General features: G+C 41.5%; 1 protein-coding gene and 1 long non-coding RNA gene across 2 annotated transcripts; one reads left to right on the top strand and one right to left on the bottom strand.

Annotated features, from left to right (window-relative positions):
* The first annotated feature begins 75 nt into the window (after positions 1-75).
* LOC136052520 (uncharacterized) lies at positions 76-2,147 on the top strand. The gene is made up of 3 exons (XR_010622551.1): positions 76-786; positions 1,287-1,386; positions 1,664-2,147. It is a non-coding gene; the product is annotated as an uncharacterized LOC136052520 (long non-coding RNA).
* Positions 2,148-6,716: 4,569 nt separating this feature from the next.
* MRPL42 (mitochondrial ribosomal protein L42) lies at positions 6,717-11,902 on the bottom strand. The gene is made up of 5 exons (XM_065742660.1): positions 11,787-11,902; positions 9,666-9,729; positions 8,876-8,960; positions 7,817-7,980; positions 6,717-6,822 (listed from the first exon to the last, which is right to left on the bottom strand). Exons 1-5 carry the CDS (start codon positions 11,866-11,868, stop codon positions 6,777-6,779), a joined length of 441 nt encoding a protein of 146 aa, XP_065598732.1. The 5' UTR covers positions 11,869-11,902; the 3' UTR covers positions 6,717-6,776.
* Between the last annotated feature and the right edge of the window lie 5,350 nt (positions 11,903-17,252).

Raw genomic sequence — 17,252 nt, 5'->3', positions numbered from 1 at the left:
CAGTTCTACACCACTTGCATTGTTCCAAAGCTTGCTTTCTTTTTCTTTTTATTTTTATTTTCTTTCTTTCTTTCTTTCTTTTTTTTTTTCTTCTAGAACATATTCTTGAATTTACAGAAGTCCGTGGCAAAATCTGGTTGTGAATGGGGGCTTTGTTCTGCGAGACTATTTCTGAAGACTCCTGGCTCTCTGTTGGCCTTTGTGTACGAGGCTGACACGGATCCGTGCACCCGCGCTGTGCCCAGCAGCACACCCTCTCCTTCCAGCCGCCCGCTCGCAGGGATGCACGCAGCTCTCCTGTGGGTGGGCTGTATCCTGTCACTGTGGCAAACCTGTGGAGCTGCAATAGTTTATATAACCTGACAGCATGGTTCATTGCATGTATTTTTTTCTAAATCCATATTTTTCCAATTTTTATTATTATCTTTCTCCTGTAGTGGCAAGTTTTTTCTATACATCTGGGAGCAGAATCCCGTGCTCAGCGTATGTAAATAACAGCTGTTTCCACTCAATTGCACTTATGTACTTAACACTTCAAAATAGATTTTTTTCTAGAAGTTTCACAATCTAGTCACCATCCCTGCTTAGACAGAGGTACTGGGGAGAGGTTAATGAAACCCCTCTGGACTGGCTGACAAAAGGATGCAGCTGCAGCACTGGAATCCTCGCACAGGATGGATTGCTGATGCCGATGGCCGTGCTCCAGTGTACCGTGGAGGCAACTTCTCTCCTGGGGCACCCTCAGCTCCGGCTCCTGGGGCTGCTGAGGGGGAAACAGGGTGCCAGGTGAGGAGAGGAGTTGTGCTGAACTGGTAGTGCCTTCCTAACAAAGTTAATTTGTCATGTAGATCAGCTCAAAAGGGGAAAAATGGCAAGTTATTTAGAGGAAAAAGCTCATCTGCCAGTGTCACAGATTTTTAAATGAATTAACCTATTGCATCCTGAGAAGAAGAGGAGCTCTTTAATGCTCTGTCTTTTGTTGCTATATTGCTAGCTCTGAAATTAAAATACAGCCTTTTTATTTTAAAATGCCTTGATGAAGATTTCAATAAATTATTGTCAAATTATTATTTTTGCCCAGAATCCTCATTATTTTCCCAAATGCCTCAACCTGAGCTATTTAGTCAGATTTTTGGATCCTCTGAAGGCTGAGGATTACAGAACACTGATATTTAGTTATCTTTCCTTCATTCCAATTTACTCCAATGTGGGCTGCTTGAAGAGTTGTTTGTTCCTAAATGCAGATTGTTCTTCATGTTACTGCATTTTTTATTTTGTTTATCCAGAAGAAAAGTACTTTGATGTTTACTGCTATCTCAGCTGGAACACCTGTGGACTGGGCAGGACCATGCTGAGGACTCAAGCCGTGTGGAGAGAGCAATAATGGTATGCGAGCTGTTGCTCTCACACATCCCAACATGCCTGTGCCAGAGTGTTTAGAGGAGGAGCTGAGCTCAGGCTGTCTGTAAGAACAGCCACCTGCTCCCACAGGGCAGGTCTGTATTTCTGGATAAGTACATTCCTGATGCCAGGAGGACTGGCTTGCAGCCTTGCCAGCATGGTTCCCCCTAGGGCTTCTCCTGCTCCCCAGGTGCTGTGGTGCCCTGTGGGTCCAAGACAGAATGATGCTTTTTTATGGTTTGTTTTAATTTTTTCCTTTCAGTTCGGAGCATCTGAAGTGAGATGAAACTGCTCTGGAGCCTGCAAGAACGGTGCTTCTGTAGCGTGAAAGTGAGGTACACGTTGTGTGTTTTGAGGCATAGTAACACCTGAGGGTGTGCAGCCATCTTGTGTCACTCTGGGCAGAGGCACAAGGCCTGGCCTTGGGAGCCAGCTGGGAGAGGGCTGCTGGGAATATGGTGAGGCAGCATGGGTGCTCAGCAGCCTCGAGGTGGAGCTTAGTGCCCAGGCTTAGAGGGGTCTGCCTGTCAGCCTGCTGCTGGGCTCAGCTGGGCACAACCGACACTCTGCGGGTCATGTGCCTCGCCCTTAGGAAAGCAAAGGGCTTCTTGAGGCTCATTTACCCAAGTCACGAGTTAAAATGTCAGCCGTGTTGAAGCGAAAGAGGCAGCAGCTCAAGGGATAGGACCTGCTGAGCAGCGTGGGTGTGCTCACCACCTGCCTCAGGGGTGCCCACGCCCTCCCTCCTTCACAGGCCTTGCCCAAGCCACCATCACCACATCACCTTTCAGCCACACCAGTGGCCTCATTGGGCCACTTCAACAAATGAAGAGGGATGTGAACTTCTACGTTGCTGTAAACTAACGTAAACAAACAGTTAAATAATTAAGGTTCAAAGAGACCTTTTTCCCTGGAATTACTTGATTGACTGGAAGCCTCAGAGTGCCTTGACAAAAGCAGAACCACAGGCTCATCAGAAGAGGGACTATAAAGAAGCATAAAATAAGCAACCCTCATTTCCTCAGAATAAGTAGAATGAAAGAAAAAAAAATACAACAGCTTCGCGAATAACTTTTTGCATCGGAGGGCTGATTAAAAAGGGCGTAAGAGATTAAAATCCTATACACCATTATTCAGTGTACACATTTCTGCATACAGAGATCAAAAACCAGGAAGTTAGAAAGAAAGCTGTTGCAGCGAAGGCAAAACGCATTGCTTCATTTGCTCAGCGAGAGAAAACTGCTTAGTCTTTAAAATATTTTGCTGACTTTCTCATCTCTTCATTCAGGGCTTCTGTATACGGACTACATGCTAGTAAAGGCTAGCAGGAAGAAGGAAGTTTTCACCTTAAAGCAGAGTACTTCCGTATTTCTGTTTCTGTTCTCAAACTGTCGCCCTCCCCCAAAATCAACCAATCAAAAATAATTCCCAAACGCAATGAAACTACTTTTATTTGCTATGATATAGGCGTCTAAATCCCCACTAAGCTCCACCTCCCTTCACAGAAGAGAGAAAAGCACCTCCAGAAAACAATGCGTCACTTACTCCAGGAATTTATTTTGTTTTTTAAAGGGATTTACTGCCCTGTTGAGGTACTCCGTGTGCGTGTCTATTAACTATTAGGTAAGTCTGTGGCAATTAACTCAGGTTTAGATGCCTAATTAGTAGTTGCCTCGGTGTTAAGAAACAAGTCTAGCTCTTACATATTGTAGGTACACAATTAGCCTGAATTTTATTCCAGTGAAGGGTGGGCTCTGAGTCAATTTTTTATACAGTGGTATGAAAGCAAAATGCGCATCTTCCATTACAGAAGAGGAATGCAGAATGCACAGCCTGTGTCTGCTTCATCTTGTAACCTCATTCTGTTTTTCAGGATGGAATGAGAATGTGGGAAATCCTAACTACACAATGGAAATTGGAATAACTGAAAAAGGCAGCATTAGCATCAGACAAAAATCATTACTGTGACATAATATAGAGCTGCAGTGAAGATTTGGTGGTGGCACAGTACAATTTGGAGATGCCAGGTGAAATCCAGGCCCTCCCAACAGCCACCTTTTCCATGGGGCTGAGTAGCTGCATAGGGGTGGGGGGATGGGGAGGCACACCACTCCCTCCATTCTTGTTTGGAGGAACTGAAGCATACAGACATGGAACTTGTCAAATGGGCATATTTGGCTGTGCTGTACTATCGACTCATTTTTTCAAAACCACAAAGGTTGGGTGTTTCGTTATAGCTGTTAAATGTAAAGAAAGATACATCTTTATGATACATTAGGAAAGTCAAATAGTTCAAAGCAAACAAGAAAGTGCTAGAAAAGAGCCTTTGAATCCAAGCACTTTCAGACCTCCCAGGAAACATCATATTCTTCAGTACTTGTAAATTTAATTAACAGCTGGTGCATGTCTGTCGTAGTGTTAAGTCCCACGATACAGCTATATGATCTACGGCTTCGGACAAATCCAGCAGAGCTATTGTGCAAGATTGCCTCCCGGTGGCGGTACCACGAACCTGCAGAATGACATGAAGGCAAAAAAAAAAAGTTTTGAAAGAACGCTTCCTTTTTGGATTCACGTGTAGGTAGAGTGCGTGAAAAATTTCAGTGTGATTTCAATGGCCTGAATTGAGGCCAAACCTTCTGACGTGTGACCAGAGCAGAGATTTCTAGTGGAATAGCGTACAAACAAGGAAAGCTCAAAGAGACTTTCAGTACAACAATAAAAAAGAAGTAAAAACCTGTAAGATGTACCCAGTTGCACAGTATCTGCAGCAACGAGCCTCCTGAAGTGGTGACTATTAAGCACAAGGCAAATGGCTAAGTACCCCAACTCGGATACAAAAGCACTACAGCACATTTCCCATTCCACCAACTGTACATAACTCACATTTTCAGTTATGAAGTTAGCACAAGAGAAAAAAAGACAACAGAAAGTCCCCCAGCTACCTTTCAAATTGATTGTTCTTTCAGGTAAAAGCAGGAAAAGACTCAAGCAGTTGGATTTCCAACTCCGAGTCTTCAAGTAAAGAGAAACACGGAGTTAAAGACAGCTTTATGTAGCTGTTGAAGACGATGAGAGCCAGGAGGACAGCTTGAAATTACTGTGGGAATAGGAGTTTGCTTGGGTCACGCTTCAGATGACCCGGACGAAAGATTTAGTGTAAGAAAACAAATATTGGCAGCATAGTGTGGGGAAAGACGTTAAAACACCCATTTTATGGTTGAACATAACAACAAATTGGCAGAGGGTACATGCAGTGAGTGTGCTTTAGATTCGCTCAGTTTCCAGTAACTGTCAGAAGAGGAAGTACTTGAAATCAGACAGCAGTCCCACACATAACAGATTTTCAGTCCTCCAAATACCTGAGGGGTGTTCAAAACTATCTGGGAAAAAAAGTAAGAAAAGCAGCAACATTTCTGCAGTGACTACAGATGGTTAATTGCTCTTGACAGGCAAGAACAGACAAATACAGTAACACTGTGACAACAAAAGGCTTCCACAAGGGAAAATGTCTCAACAGTGTTATGCAGGCATAAGCAAGAGTGTGTTTGTGGGGGGGGATAAAGACTTGAAAGCTGAACCCAAGAAAGAGAATCTTTTTTAAAATGGGATGGAATTAAGCAGAAAAATTAGGATTCAGCTTTCAAAAAAATAATGGCGCTTCAGTTTCACACAGTGGATTATAACAAAACAGTGAGCATGAGATGTAAGCTTCTCACATCTGTAAGCTTCTCACATCTGGACCTGTGTCAGTAACAGGCACCATAAACTGACACAAATAATAAAACTTGCTGCACCACCAATTACTGAAAACCCTTCAAAAATTACTGAAAACCCTTCAAAATACCTATTTTCGTTTGACTGGACTTGCAGAGTAAGCAGACATCCTTGCCATAAACACAATAACCATTCCCTCATGTCAGTATGTTTGTTATCTTGTGAGCAACACATTGTATCATGCAAAGCCAGGATCACTGGGCTGATGTAGGATTAAACATGCATCAGATTAACATATAAGCATAGCAGAGAGAAGCAGAACTACTTCATGCTATACCAGGATAAATCTTTATGGGTTAACTTGTTTTAGGTTTTAAAATTAACACCCCTCAAATCCTTAGACTAGCTTGACATTGCTTTCCACAAGGTCTTAAAGGTGGTAGCCTTACTGCACGCATCTGACTTGAACTTCACACCATCAAAGCACTCAAGGAAAACTATTTAATAACACTAGAAAAAGCAGATGCACTTCACACTAAAATGACCAGAATTAGAGACTTTATATGGTATTCGTCTTCTAGCAAAATGTATGGATAACACAAGCTGGCAAAACAATGTTAGATGAGTGCAAGAAACAAGTGCCTTCCTATCTTACTCAAGATGCCTTGGAAAGGAAGTGTCATCAAAATGCGTGACATTTGGGATTTTTTTTCATCGTTGCTTATTCAGATGTGCAAAGATAACAGTGATGTTACTGGATCTCTGTGCAGGCACAGCATCCCAAGCTGGCCCTTTCTATCAGAAGGCTGATACCTGGAACTGTAGACTGGTGTAAAGAATCTCATACTTCTGAGAAAAAATGGTAGATGACAATATTTTATTAGCAGAAACGTCTAAGCACTGCAAGGTGCTAAAGCTGTGAAGTACATTAAAAACATGTTCCTTGAATTTAAAGCATTTGAAGTACCAGTCCTTCCCCCTTGGTAAGCGGGAAAGAACGAAGTGTCTTCACTGAATGATTGCTGTGCTAAAGCAAAGAACTATTCCTCCCCTTAGATACACCTATTTAATTTATATATGAACATAAATAGCATCCTCACTGAACAATAGTTAGGGTGAAATTAAAATAATAGTCAAAAAACCCCACAAACGTACACAAATATCTCAAATATTTGGGAAAACCAAATGACCAAAGGGTGAGTGATGCCTTGGAAGCTAAGTTTAACCAAGTTGCCCAGCTTTCAGTATAAGAAAAGAGCCTTAAATTCTTTAAACCTCAGTATTCACAGCTCATCTGCATTTCAAGTATTAGATTTCTAAAATAAGAAACCACAGCACATCCAGTTCCAGAACTTGCACTCTGAAATACTGTTTCTATGCATTCACTAATGATAAGCCTCTGACCTAGTTTAATCAGAGCACTCCATCATCTGTTACATCCACTTCTAAGACAGCACATTCTCTGACCCTACACGCACAGTGTTCTTCAGTCCCCTTATGCCACTAGTGCACTTCTGTTGTTTTTCTACTGTCAACTAACTGAAACGGGAAAAAAAGTTAAGTGTGGTTTAGTTAAAACTCATGCAGAACTTATAAACATTTCTTTATTTCCAATAAAGATCAATAACAACATGCTGATGAGCACGAAGTCATCTTAATTATCTGTCTTTAGGAGGATTAGGATTCTTCCGTCTTCTGTGATACCTGGAAGAAAAAAAAAAGCTGCTGTGAATGCAAGTTTTTGGAAAGATCTTTGATTCTCCTGACGTTCTTCCCTCCAGAGGTGGTTTGGAGGTTACACAAGTAAGCAAAAAATAATACACACAAGCACAATCCACGACGGTTCGTTAGATGTCATCTCCGTTGTTCATGAAGTTACATAACACTACTCATTTCTGCTGCTACATCTGCTGCAAGTACACAATAATCCATTCAGCTGTAGAACTGATTAGATACGAAGGCTGTTTACTCTTAATCCTTTGTGTGAGGCTAATTTTATTACATAGTCAGGCCTTCCTCCGACCAAAATGATTGCTACAGAACAATCAGGGGTACAAGAAGGAGTTATGTCAGACTGTACTTTAAATAGTGTAATATTCTACAAATAAATTATTTAAAAAAATTCTTCACAACAAAGAAAAATAGATTGCATCCCTACTTTCCTAATTAGCCACATTAAAGCAAGGCAGATACAGTACGATACTCATTAAGTGACAACTACCCTCTGGCCATAAGGAGCTCTACTATTTCATGTTCTTCACTTGTTCTCAAAACATAATAATTAGAAAGGTTTGCCATGTATCAAGTTTCCATAGCTATACAATTAGCAATTACCAGGAAGTGTAATACCACAGACTAAAATGCTATTTGTTTCCAGTGGTGTACCTGAACACACAGTTTCACTTTAAGCGGGGTCAGGCGTGTCTCTATCACTTCTAGTAGCTTTCTGAATACAAAGTACACCAAGGAACACTTACTATCATTTCAAACGAAAAACCTCTACTATTTTTAAGTCTGACAATTACACAGTTTCAAGCTGGATTTGGCTGTGTCCATCAAGAGGGTGATGTCACCTACGCAATTTTAGGAAATCACCTGGACCAGCAGCTAACTACGTAGTATGAGAAAACTCTACTCCATGGTATCTTACCAACGAAGCTGCAAAGGCTATGGAAGGGGCAGAAACAAAACTACTTACTGTCCCACAGGATACCACCGATGTTTTGTAGTGTAAAACATTTTGCTGAGCTTTTCGATTGTAAGACCTTTGTGATTCTTTAGCTCTTTTTCACTCAATCTGGATTTCAAAACTTGATCGAGAGTTTCTTCTTCGTTATTCACTGGGTCTGGTCGTGGCACAGGCTATAAAAACAGCAGTGTAAATATTTTCTTTCCTCCTCCTTGAGGACAAACAAAGTCAAGCTACATTGATAACATTACTATTTACTCTTTAAAGCTGAAAACAAAAGAACTAAAAAGAGAAAGCATCATAAAAGACTCTCTCCCTTCTCAATCTAAACCGCATCACTGTGGGGAGGATTTCCAGAAATATCTCATTACCCCAGGTGCTAGAGCTGATTACTGCGTCCCGCTGTCATTACTACTGCTGAGCTCTCATCCTTACAATCCACTGGCTGAATCATAAGCATCAATTCACTAACACAAAATACTCACATTATAGCTGTTTATAAATTCATTCATGCTGATGATCACTATTTAATCCCATTAGGTCTTTTTTTTGTTTCAGTTCTCATTGAAGGGTTTCCTGTGGCTTTATGAACTCACAGCACTGAAGGGAATGTAAAGCTTCAGTTGAAAATAGCAGTGCCTCTTCACATCCCCTTGTCCATAATGCTGCATTGTACACAGTAGGATGTTCGAGCTATCTCCTGAACTTCAAACATCTCCTCTGAGAGTGTGCTCTTAGACAAACATTTTCTTTGTAGTGCACAACTACTGGAGTAACTCATTTAATTCATTCTGAGTAATGCTGTAAAAATCTGAGCATTTATTTGCCTGTATCTTTCTCTCCGTTCAGCTACAAGTCCTCCTTATAGCAGCAGCTATATTCATCACTCACTTCACAGATATGCTGCTCATGCAATGAATGGGGGTTGGACTCGATGATCTCTAGAGGTCCCTTCCAACCCTTGTAATTCTCCAATTCTGTGATTTCAAATTGCAAGAAGAAATGTCCTGAAGACTCAGAGCTACTTATGCTTTTATATGACTAAGCAATGTGTACAGTTGCACATACTTTCGTGTGCTCATACGGAATCTCAAGTGAAGGGTGGTAGCAGACAATTGTCTTCGAATCTGATGTCAAGGCAAGGTCCACTCTGCTGTAAAAGTAAAAAGTGACATTCTTACAATTCCTTGCAATTCTCAGAAATGCTGACCAACTGTGCAGCCTAATTCCCAAAGAAAACCTGATTCCCCCCTCTATGAATTATTCGGAAATTGTCTGTCTATAAAATAAAATCTGAAAAAATAAGGCTCACAAGTACTTGATCTGAATTTCTTTCTTCCCACCCCCCCCCAGCTTTTTCACATTTCTTTTTTTTTTTTTTCTGATGTAAGGGAAGAAAGGGCTAAAATGAAAGCCTACAGACAGTTGGAAATATGGTTTGGAAAAGTCTTTAAGACACTGAAGAATCACATTAAAGCTAACAACAGCTAACGAATGTCAGACATATCTAGGACAACGTGCCTTTATAAGAAGCATGGCACCAATAAGAGAAAGAAAGGAAGTAAAGCTCCATGGTTCCAACCTTCATATTTGGCAAAAGCTGGTGAGTGTGATAAACAAATTCAAGTTCCTTGAAGGAGTATAGCTCTTCTCACCTCGTTTCCCTACTCATTTCTGTGACACATTAGCTTCCAAAAAACTTCTGCAGAGCAGATGTCGCATTTCTCACTACCTGGGCTTTGTGTTAACAACAAACAGAAAGTGTGTTTGATACCATGAGATGACAACTTAATGGCAGAGCCAGTATCCTGGAATACACATCACATGAAAAGGCCACACACACAGGATGTTAACGTACCAGTTGTAGTCCTCAGGGAGCACCGAGTAGGTCGATTTATGACAAGTATGACATACAGCTCCAGCTGCAAGCAAAAAAATACAAACAAATATAAAGTAATGTCTAAATAGAAGCTTGCTTTATCATGAAGACTTCTAGTGCTATCAAAATTACAGTACCTAAGCAGCTATGTCCTACTTTTACATTTCCACTGTAGTGTTTTCCTAAGAAAAAACGCAGCATGGACAAAAAGTAAATTTCACTGTTATATCATGTAAGGTGTGTGGTTAAAGGTGTGTGGACTGTACTAGCAAACAGTCTGAGGGAAAAGATTCTCTCCCTGTGCTCAGCACTCACTAGATCACATCTAGATACCATGGCTGCTTTTAGCCCCTTCAATAAGAATAGAATGAAATAAATGCTGTGAATGCCCACCACAATGGCTACAGTTTGCAACATCTGCACTATGACAAGAGACTGAGGGACCAAAGCTGTTTCAACCTTAGGCCACAGCTCTGGAGAGACCTAACAGCAGATCCCAGAGGCCATAGGGTTCAGTTGACTGAGCAGAGGAAGCTTAGAGCACTATGTGGTAGGAGGACAGAAAACACTGAAATTGAAATGAGAGGTTCAGACTAGACAGAGAAACCTTTTCCCCTTGAAGGTAGTCAGGGAACAGGGCTCAGGGAGCTTTGTGCTGTCTTTCACCTTGAAGGATTTTAAGGGCCCAGCAGGACACAGTCCTGAGCATCCTGGTGTCCATGCACAGCTGAGCCTACACTGAGCAGAAGGTTTGACTAGAAACCACCCGAGGACCCTTCCAACTGAGCTTTCCCATGATTCCATTGCCCTTTTTTATTAGTACAGAAGGTGTTAAACAGCAACAGTCCTTTTTATAGGAGCTGTACCATAGGCACCTTGCTTTCTACAACCCATAAATGGTATTCTTGGCAGCCCAAAATGGGTGTGGAGAGGCATTCAGCATAGCAAAGCCAGGAAGATGCAGAGAACCAAGGGGAAACTTTTCTGTAGGTTTTTTTCTTTCAGAATTACTTTCATGCATTTAATTCTAAAATTTAAAGACAGATTTATCTAGAAATTGAGATGCATCTTAGATTTGAGAAAAGAAGACTGAGAGGGGACCTGATCCAGGTTTATAAATATCTGAGGTGTGGGGGACGAAGTGGCGAGGTCAGACTCTTTTCAGCAGTGTGTGGAGACAGGACAAGGGGGAACGGACAGAAACTGCAGCACAGGAGGTTCCACACGAATGTGCACAAGAACTTCTTTATGGTGAGGGTGACGGAGCACTGGCACAGCTGCACAGGGGGGCTGTGGAATCTCCTTCTCTGGAGATATTCAATACCCGCCTGGACGCCTACCTGTGTGACCTGGTGTAGGGAACTGCTTTGGCAGGGGGGTTGGACTCAATCTCTTGAGTCTCTCAAACCCCTACGATTCTGTGATTCTGTGATTTTAAAATTCTACATTTATATTTTGATTAGCACTGTCACGCTTCAGTTTTCCCAAGTAAAATCATCATTAGTTATAAAGAAGTCAAATTCTGGTAAAATACCAGTGCAAACAGTTCACATTTCTTCCTTCTCTGTGTCCAGTAACCTCCAAAATTTAACATGTCCATTTTATTTTCTGAGTTGCCTTTTCCACTTTTGCTCTCCATTTTTTTCTCAATAGTCTAAAATATGGGCAAAAATGTAATCTGTTTTTATTTTTTACTTATTATTTTTATAATGCTTATGACTTTACCACAGCCTTTTCTCAGCATTGTTTATAAGTCTGAAAAGTTAAAAATTATATCTTCAAGTACAACTTTATTAATGGCTGGAGAGGTGTTATTTACAAACTATTTACTAAATTACAAGAGTGTCATGTGGGTCTTGGAAAAGTGATATCCTTTAATCAATCCTTTTATCAAGATATCCTTTAATAATTAAACAGAAAAAACAATATCAGACTCGACTCCATTCAAATAGCAATTCACCTCCATGTTTTTACTGATGTGGCTTGGAACTAGATGATCTTTAAAGTCCCTTTCAACCTAAGCCATTCCACGATTCTGCAGCGTATAAGAAAGAGGCTCTCAAAGAATACATTTTTATATAGGATGTCATCACCACTTACTTCGTAGTGGGACTTGCTTGCAGGTAGCTACTGAATGCATCCAGAGGCAGCTGATCCGCACAGCCCTGAGCGATGCTGCCATGCTGACAGCAGATGGGAAACCAGCCCTGGACAAGATGGAACAGAAAGGTACCTTTTTGGTTCCAGAACACCCCCTGAAAAGAGACCAGTTTCATAAATGTTTGGGTACAGAGATCGATAGTTTCCTATCATAAGAACAAATATAATTTGCCCACTATATTACTTGTTAGTTTCTGAAAAACCCTTATGATTTAAGATAAAGGCATCTGTCTCCTAAATAGTCAACTATGGGACCAAACTTCATTTAGTAAGAAGCACTCTCTTAAGGTGCTTCATTAACAACATCACTTGCCTCAGCAGAAAAACAGCTTTCCAAGCTTGGGTCCTCCCTCAGCTCAGTTTTACTACTAGCACCCACACACGTACCATTTCTGTATCCTTCCTTCTGCAAGCTCCACGGGACTATTGCTGTTGTGTGATTTTCTTTTCACAACATGCACAAGCCCGCTTCAAAAGTAACGCCTCCTGTTTTATTGTATCAGCCGATAACATCAAAGTGGATTGAAGCTGAACCTTCCCACCACCATTCTGTTACATTTTGTTGCCGTGTGATGAATGGCAGCAGAGGGGCAGCGTGACAGTATGGTGTCAGGCATGGAAGTGCATATGAAGCAAAGGTGTGTCACTGAATTCATTCTTGGGGAAAAAATGGCAGTCAGTGACATTCATCGATGCTTGCTGAATTTGATGGAGCACAAACAGCGGACGTGGGCACAGTGAAAGGGGGGGGTGGTGCACTTCAGCAGTAGTGAAGGGGACATGAAAGACAAGCCACGTTCCGGATGGACATGCAGACTTTTACAAGTGCGGGTACGCAGGTTTTTATTCACTGTTAGCAAGAATGCGCCGCTAACGGTGGCGATTACTGCAGCTGAGAGTCTGCTCTATCAAACAACGTTACTGAAACTCCTGTAGTTTCCACGGAAATAGGCACGCGTGACACAAAAGCAACTCTTATGGCAAGCAAGAGCGCCCGTTATAAAGCCGACCCGCGGACCGCTACGTACCAACCAAACAAAACACGGCGCGACAGAGCACTTCAACTCCTCAGCACGCACACCCGCCCGAGCGCCCGGCCCAGGACATAAGCGAAACCTCCGACACCCAGCGTCCTCCAGCGGCGCCTCCAGCGCACTTCCGCTTCCGGTGTCCCTCTGCTTCCGGTGCGGTTCCGCTTCCGGTGCGCGGCCCGCCGGCGGCTGTGGTGCGGTTGGTTCCGCTGTGAGTTCGCGTCTGTGGGGATCGTTTCGTCCTTTGTGGTGTTTGGCAGTCTCAGCAGCATCTCGCTCTGCCCTGCAGTCGTGGAGCAGCTGGTGGCATGGGCGGCTTCCCGAAGCGCGCAGCAGGGCTGTACCCGAGAGCTGAGCGTTCCCGATGATCGTTTCCATTAGCAGTGGAGAACGTTTTTTTTCTGATGTTCTGTGTGACAGTGGAAGATGGAAGACATCCGAGATCTGGGCCTTTGCGGAGCATTGCAGTCAGCCGCAGAAGTGGCAGAAAGGTGCCAGCATCCCTTAGAAACACAGAGATAATCTAGTCCAGCCATCACCACTTGCCCACTGACCATGTCCCTCAGTGCAGCATTTCGTGAACACCTCCAGGGATGATGACTCCACTGCTTCCCTGGGCAGCCTGTGCCAGAGCAGCACCGTGCCTTAGGTACTGCTCAGATGCAGTCAGGATGAAAGCTGTATTTCCTTTGCAAAACTCCCTTACGTTCTCCCCGTTGCTCCCATCAAGTTTCTGTGCACAGCTCCTATTCTGTGCTCAAGCACTGATCCACAGCTCAGTGCATCTCCTGTGCCAGCTCGTTGCTCCCACAAGGAAGCTGTTGTGCTGGGATGAGGTCAGCTTTCAGATGAAGAACGGCCTTTTGGGCTGAGTACAAGCAAGAGAGCAGTTGTATTGATAAACAAAGAAAACACATTGAGGATTTTAAGCTCAAGGATTGTGCTGACAAAAATAAATGATTATAAACTGCCTGAAACAAATGTGGTCTGGAAATGAAATTAAAAGAAAGAAGTGAAACTTTAAGGAATAACTTCTGTAAAATCTTGCCCATACTTGTAGTGGAGACAAACTGATTTACTTTAAGCTGCATCTTATCAAGTTTACGAGTAGGATGTGACAAGGGGTAACCTCTCAGGATTCATACTAGTGTTTTGCAGGTGGTGCAGTCTGTATGGTGTGCCCCCACAACTGGCTAATTCCACCCATCATTTGCAAGTACATCACTCCTTCTTAGAGCAACAAAGCTGTCACTTTCTGCCACTTTCAGCTGATTGGCAGACTCTTCCATTTCAGCAAACATCAACTCAGATTTAGGTAGCCAAGTTACCCTTGCCTTTATATTGAACTGCATCAGTAAGATACAGCAGTAAGAAAATGCACCCTACTGAGGCCCCTCAGAGCAGAGTGTTATTATGTGTGTGGTTCTATGTGAAATTTTGACTGAAGCACAATAGGCCTCGTTCTAGCTTTCTAGAGAAAATTATTAAGTACAATTTTCTCTGACTTGAAGATGTTCGTGACTTAGTTGTCATAACTACTTTAAAAATTTGCTAAATTCCATTATAATGATGACACCTGAGGAGGTTGACACCTCAGATGTTCAGATTCCTTCTCAAAGGATACTGCTTATTCACATTGCAGATATAATCCTTCTGCAGACCAGTCTGAGACTGAAATAAACTCCCTTCACAGTTGGACACCACTGCAAACCTCTGGTATTTTTTTTTTTGCTTGTTTTTCCCCAGGGTTAGACTTCTATTAATTATCTCCTCTTTACTGAGAAGTATATGACTAATAAACATTGTTAAGACATTCTCAGTAGCTCCTTAGGAATCTAGCCTATCCATAAAGAATACTAGGTCTTAGTATATTCAATATACTTATTTGTATTAGTAATCATTGCAATATAAACCTCCTATGGTGTTCCTACATTACCATTTTCTACATCATTTTATTTTCTTCTATCAAGACAACTATTTGCCCACGAGGGCCTTATGTACTTTCTGTGGACTGTATATAAACCCATACTCATATGTATGTGTATATATGCTCATGCTCCCTCTCTCCACCCTCAAACAGAAGTTTGAATCAGTGGAGCTCCTCATGTAACTGGTCAATGTGACCAACAGGCACTCTAATAGTTAGATTTCCTCATCCCACGATCTCCACACTCATTTGCTGTTCTTTACAGTCTTGGTGAGTTAGCTCCTTAGCTGTTAGCGGTTGAATACCTTTGGCTTATGAAACCTCACTATTAAAACTCTTGTTGATCACAATGATGTAGGGAGTGTGTAGGGAACCTGCTTTGGCAGGGAGGTTGGACTCCATGATCTCTTGAGGTCCCTTCCAACCCCTATGATTCTATGATTCTGATCAGTTCCATCAGAAACTCTACTGAATCAGACTTGTGCTTTAAGGTGGAGAGCAAGTGAGAGCATGAGCACATATACATATATAAGATGCAGCACATGCCAGCCTGTACTGTTTGTTTTTATTTTATTTTATTTTATTTTATTTTATTTTATTTTATTTTATTTTATTTTATTTTATTTTATTTTATTTTATTTTATTTTATTTTTTTATTATTTTTTCCACACAGGAAATGCTATGTGGCTCTCCGGAGGGAATGTCTGGTTCCATGCAGAAGGGAAACCACCAGGAAGATTACTGCTATCTGTTACATAGTACTATCACATCTGCAGTCCTGTCTTTCACATCACAGCAATGCCATATCACTTACAGGGTTAATTAGAAATTGGTAGCAAGCTTCTGTGCTTTGTATGAACTCATTCACAAAATAGCCTCCACTAGGTAGGAGATTCCCTTGTTTTATAACCTTGTAACATAATTAGATTTAAATTAGATGTAACCGGTGGCTATTTCTTATTCTGGAAATGTGTCCTTTTAAAAGATTACTTCTAAAAGGGAAGACAGTGCAAAACATTACCTTTATTTTTTCAAACTAAACCACGTTTTCCCTGATCAGTTTCCAGATTATTTTTAGATGGTTGCTATTAAAAGATTTTAGGAGACAGTATATGAGGTCTGCCCCCTCTCTGACACATAACGTTCTGAGAGTTTATTCTTGGAAGCGTGTTCTGACAGCTTACAACTTTCTGGTAGCAAGACAGGAATTGCTTAAGGACACTCAGAAGCATGACTACACACTTCTCAAGTATGTCTGGAGATGGGGCTATTAATAACTGCCAACTGCCTTGCCTGCTTCAGCATATTGTGAATAGCAAAGAGGAACGTTGCTCACTCCGTATTGGCTAAACAGAAAGTAGGTTTTTCTGTCCATTAACTACAGAGACATTGAGGAGGCACTAATGAGTTGCAGACCTCTGGGATTTTGCATTTTTGAAAAACTAGAAAGTATAGTAGTTTCTGAGTTGCTCTCTGGCTGAAGATAAAGCATTGCCTGACCTCACCCAAGCAGTCGATTATGAATTTCTGATTAAAGAACTGACTTACAGTTATGCAAGAAACAGTATGTGGTAGTGAGGGCAGGACTGCGTTTGTTGGCTTTGCCAACAGGTTTTTAAATCAGCTGGTATTTGGATTTTTGTGGGTTTGTTGTTGTTTAAGCTGCATTTTCCCTCTCACCCCTGTCATCTCATGAGAAACAGAAAATTAGACGTTGGCTATTGTAGCTCTCTAGCATCCTTGTTTCTAAACATGTGTATGACATATTGAGGAAATTGTTTCTTAGAAAATTAATTCAGGCACCTTATTAGCAAAATGAATACAGGTTTTTTTTCTCTTTTTTTTTTTTTTTTTTAATTCTTTTTCCTTCTCTCCATAGAAATCAATGCTGCAAAGTCCTCCAGAAATAAGCATTTGGTTTGCATGGGCTTATTGTATTGCACGATGGTGGACAAGCCTTACTCCTGAGAGAAAGTGTCTTAGTCTTTGTGAGGTTATTTTCCAAATTTAGGGCAGATTTCTAATAAGGGGCAGCACTTTAGCTGAGGTGTCAATACTCAAATCTTCTCAAGTTACACTGTAGCCATAGATGTTTCCATATTTTAAGTCAATCCGTAAACACACAGAATAAACTTTGTGAAACTTACATCAAGAGACCATCTTCATTTGTTTGTAAATCTCATGCCATCCCGTCACCTGTCCATTGGGTTACTATGAAGGATTCAAGCTGCATCTTAATTGCCTGTAGTGTCCCTACACAACCTAAATAATTTGTGCTTGTTTTGATTCTGTAGTTCAAGTTGTTAACATTATGCCTATATTGGAGCATTTACTTCAAAATATATTAATAGATGTTTCCTACAGTTTTGGCTTGTACTCACAGCATCCCATTCTGATGTCTTGTGTAGGTAAAACATCCAAGGGGTGTCAGCTCTCAGCACAGCTTCA

The sequence above is a fragment of the Cyrtonyx montezumae genome, unplaced genomic scaffold (assembly GCF_038088225.1).
Source record: "Cyrtonyx montezumae isolate F1298 unplaced genomic scaffold, pur_monq_1.0 scaffold_3, whole genome shotgun sequence".
In the NCBI taxonomy this organism is placed as follows: Eukaryota; Metazoa; Chordata; class Aves; order Galliformes; family Odontophoridae; genus Cyrtonyx; species Cyrtonyx montezumae.
This window is presented reverse-complemented; position numbering and strand designations above follow the sequence as displayed.

Coding starts and splice junctions, on each gene's coding strand:
- MRPL42 (XM_065742660.1), bottom strand. CDS start 11,868: ATGGCAGCATCGCTCAGGGCTGTGCGGATCAGCTGCCTCTGGATGCAT. Junction 8,961..9,665: donor CTCCCTGAGGACTACAACTG/GTACGTTAACAT, acceptor TTACTTTTACAG/CAGAGTGGACCTTGCCTTGA. Junction 6,823..7,816: donor CGGTGGTATCCTGTGGGACA/GTAAGTAGTTTT, acceptor TTTTTCTTCCAG/GTATCACAGAAGACGGAAGA.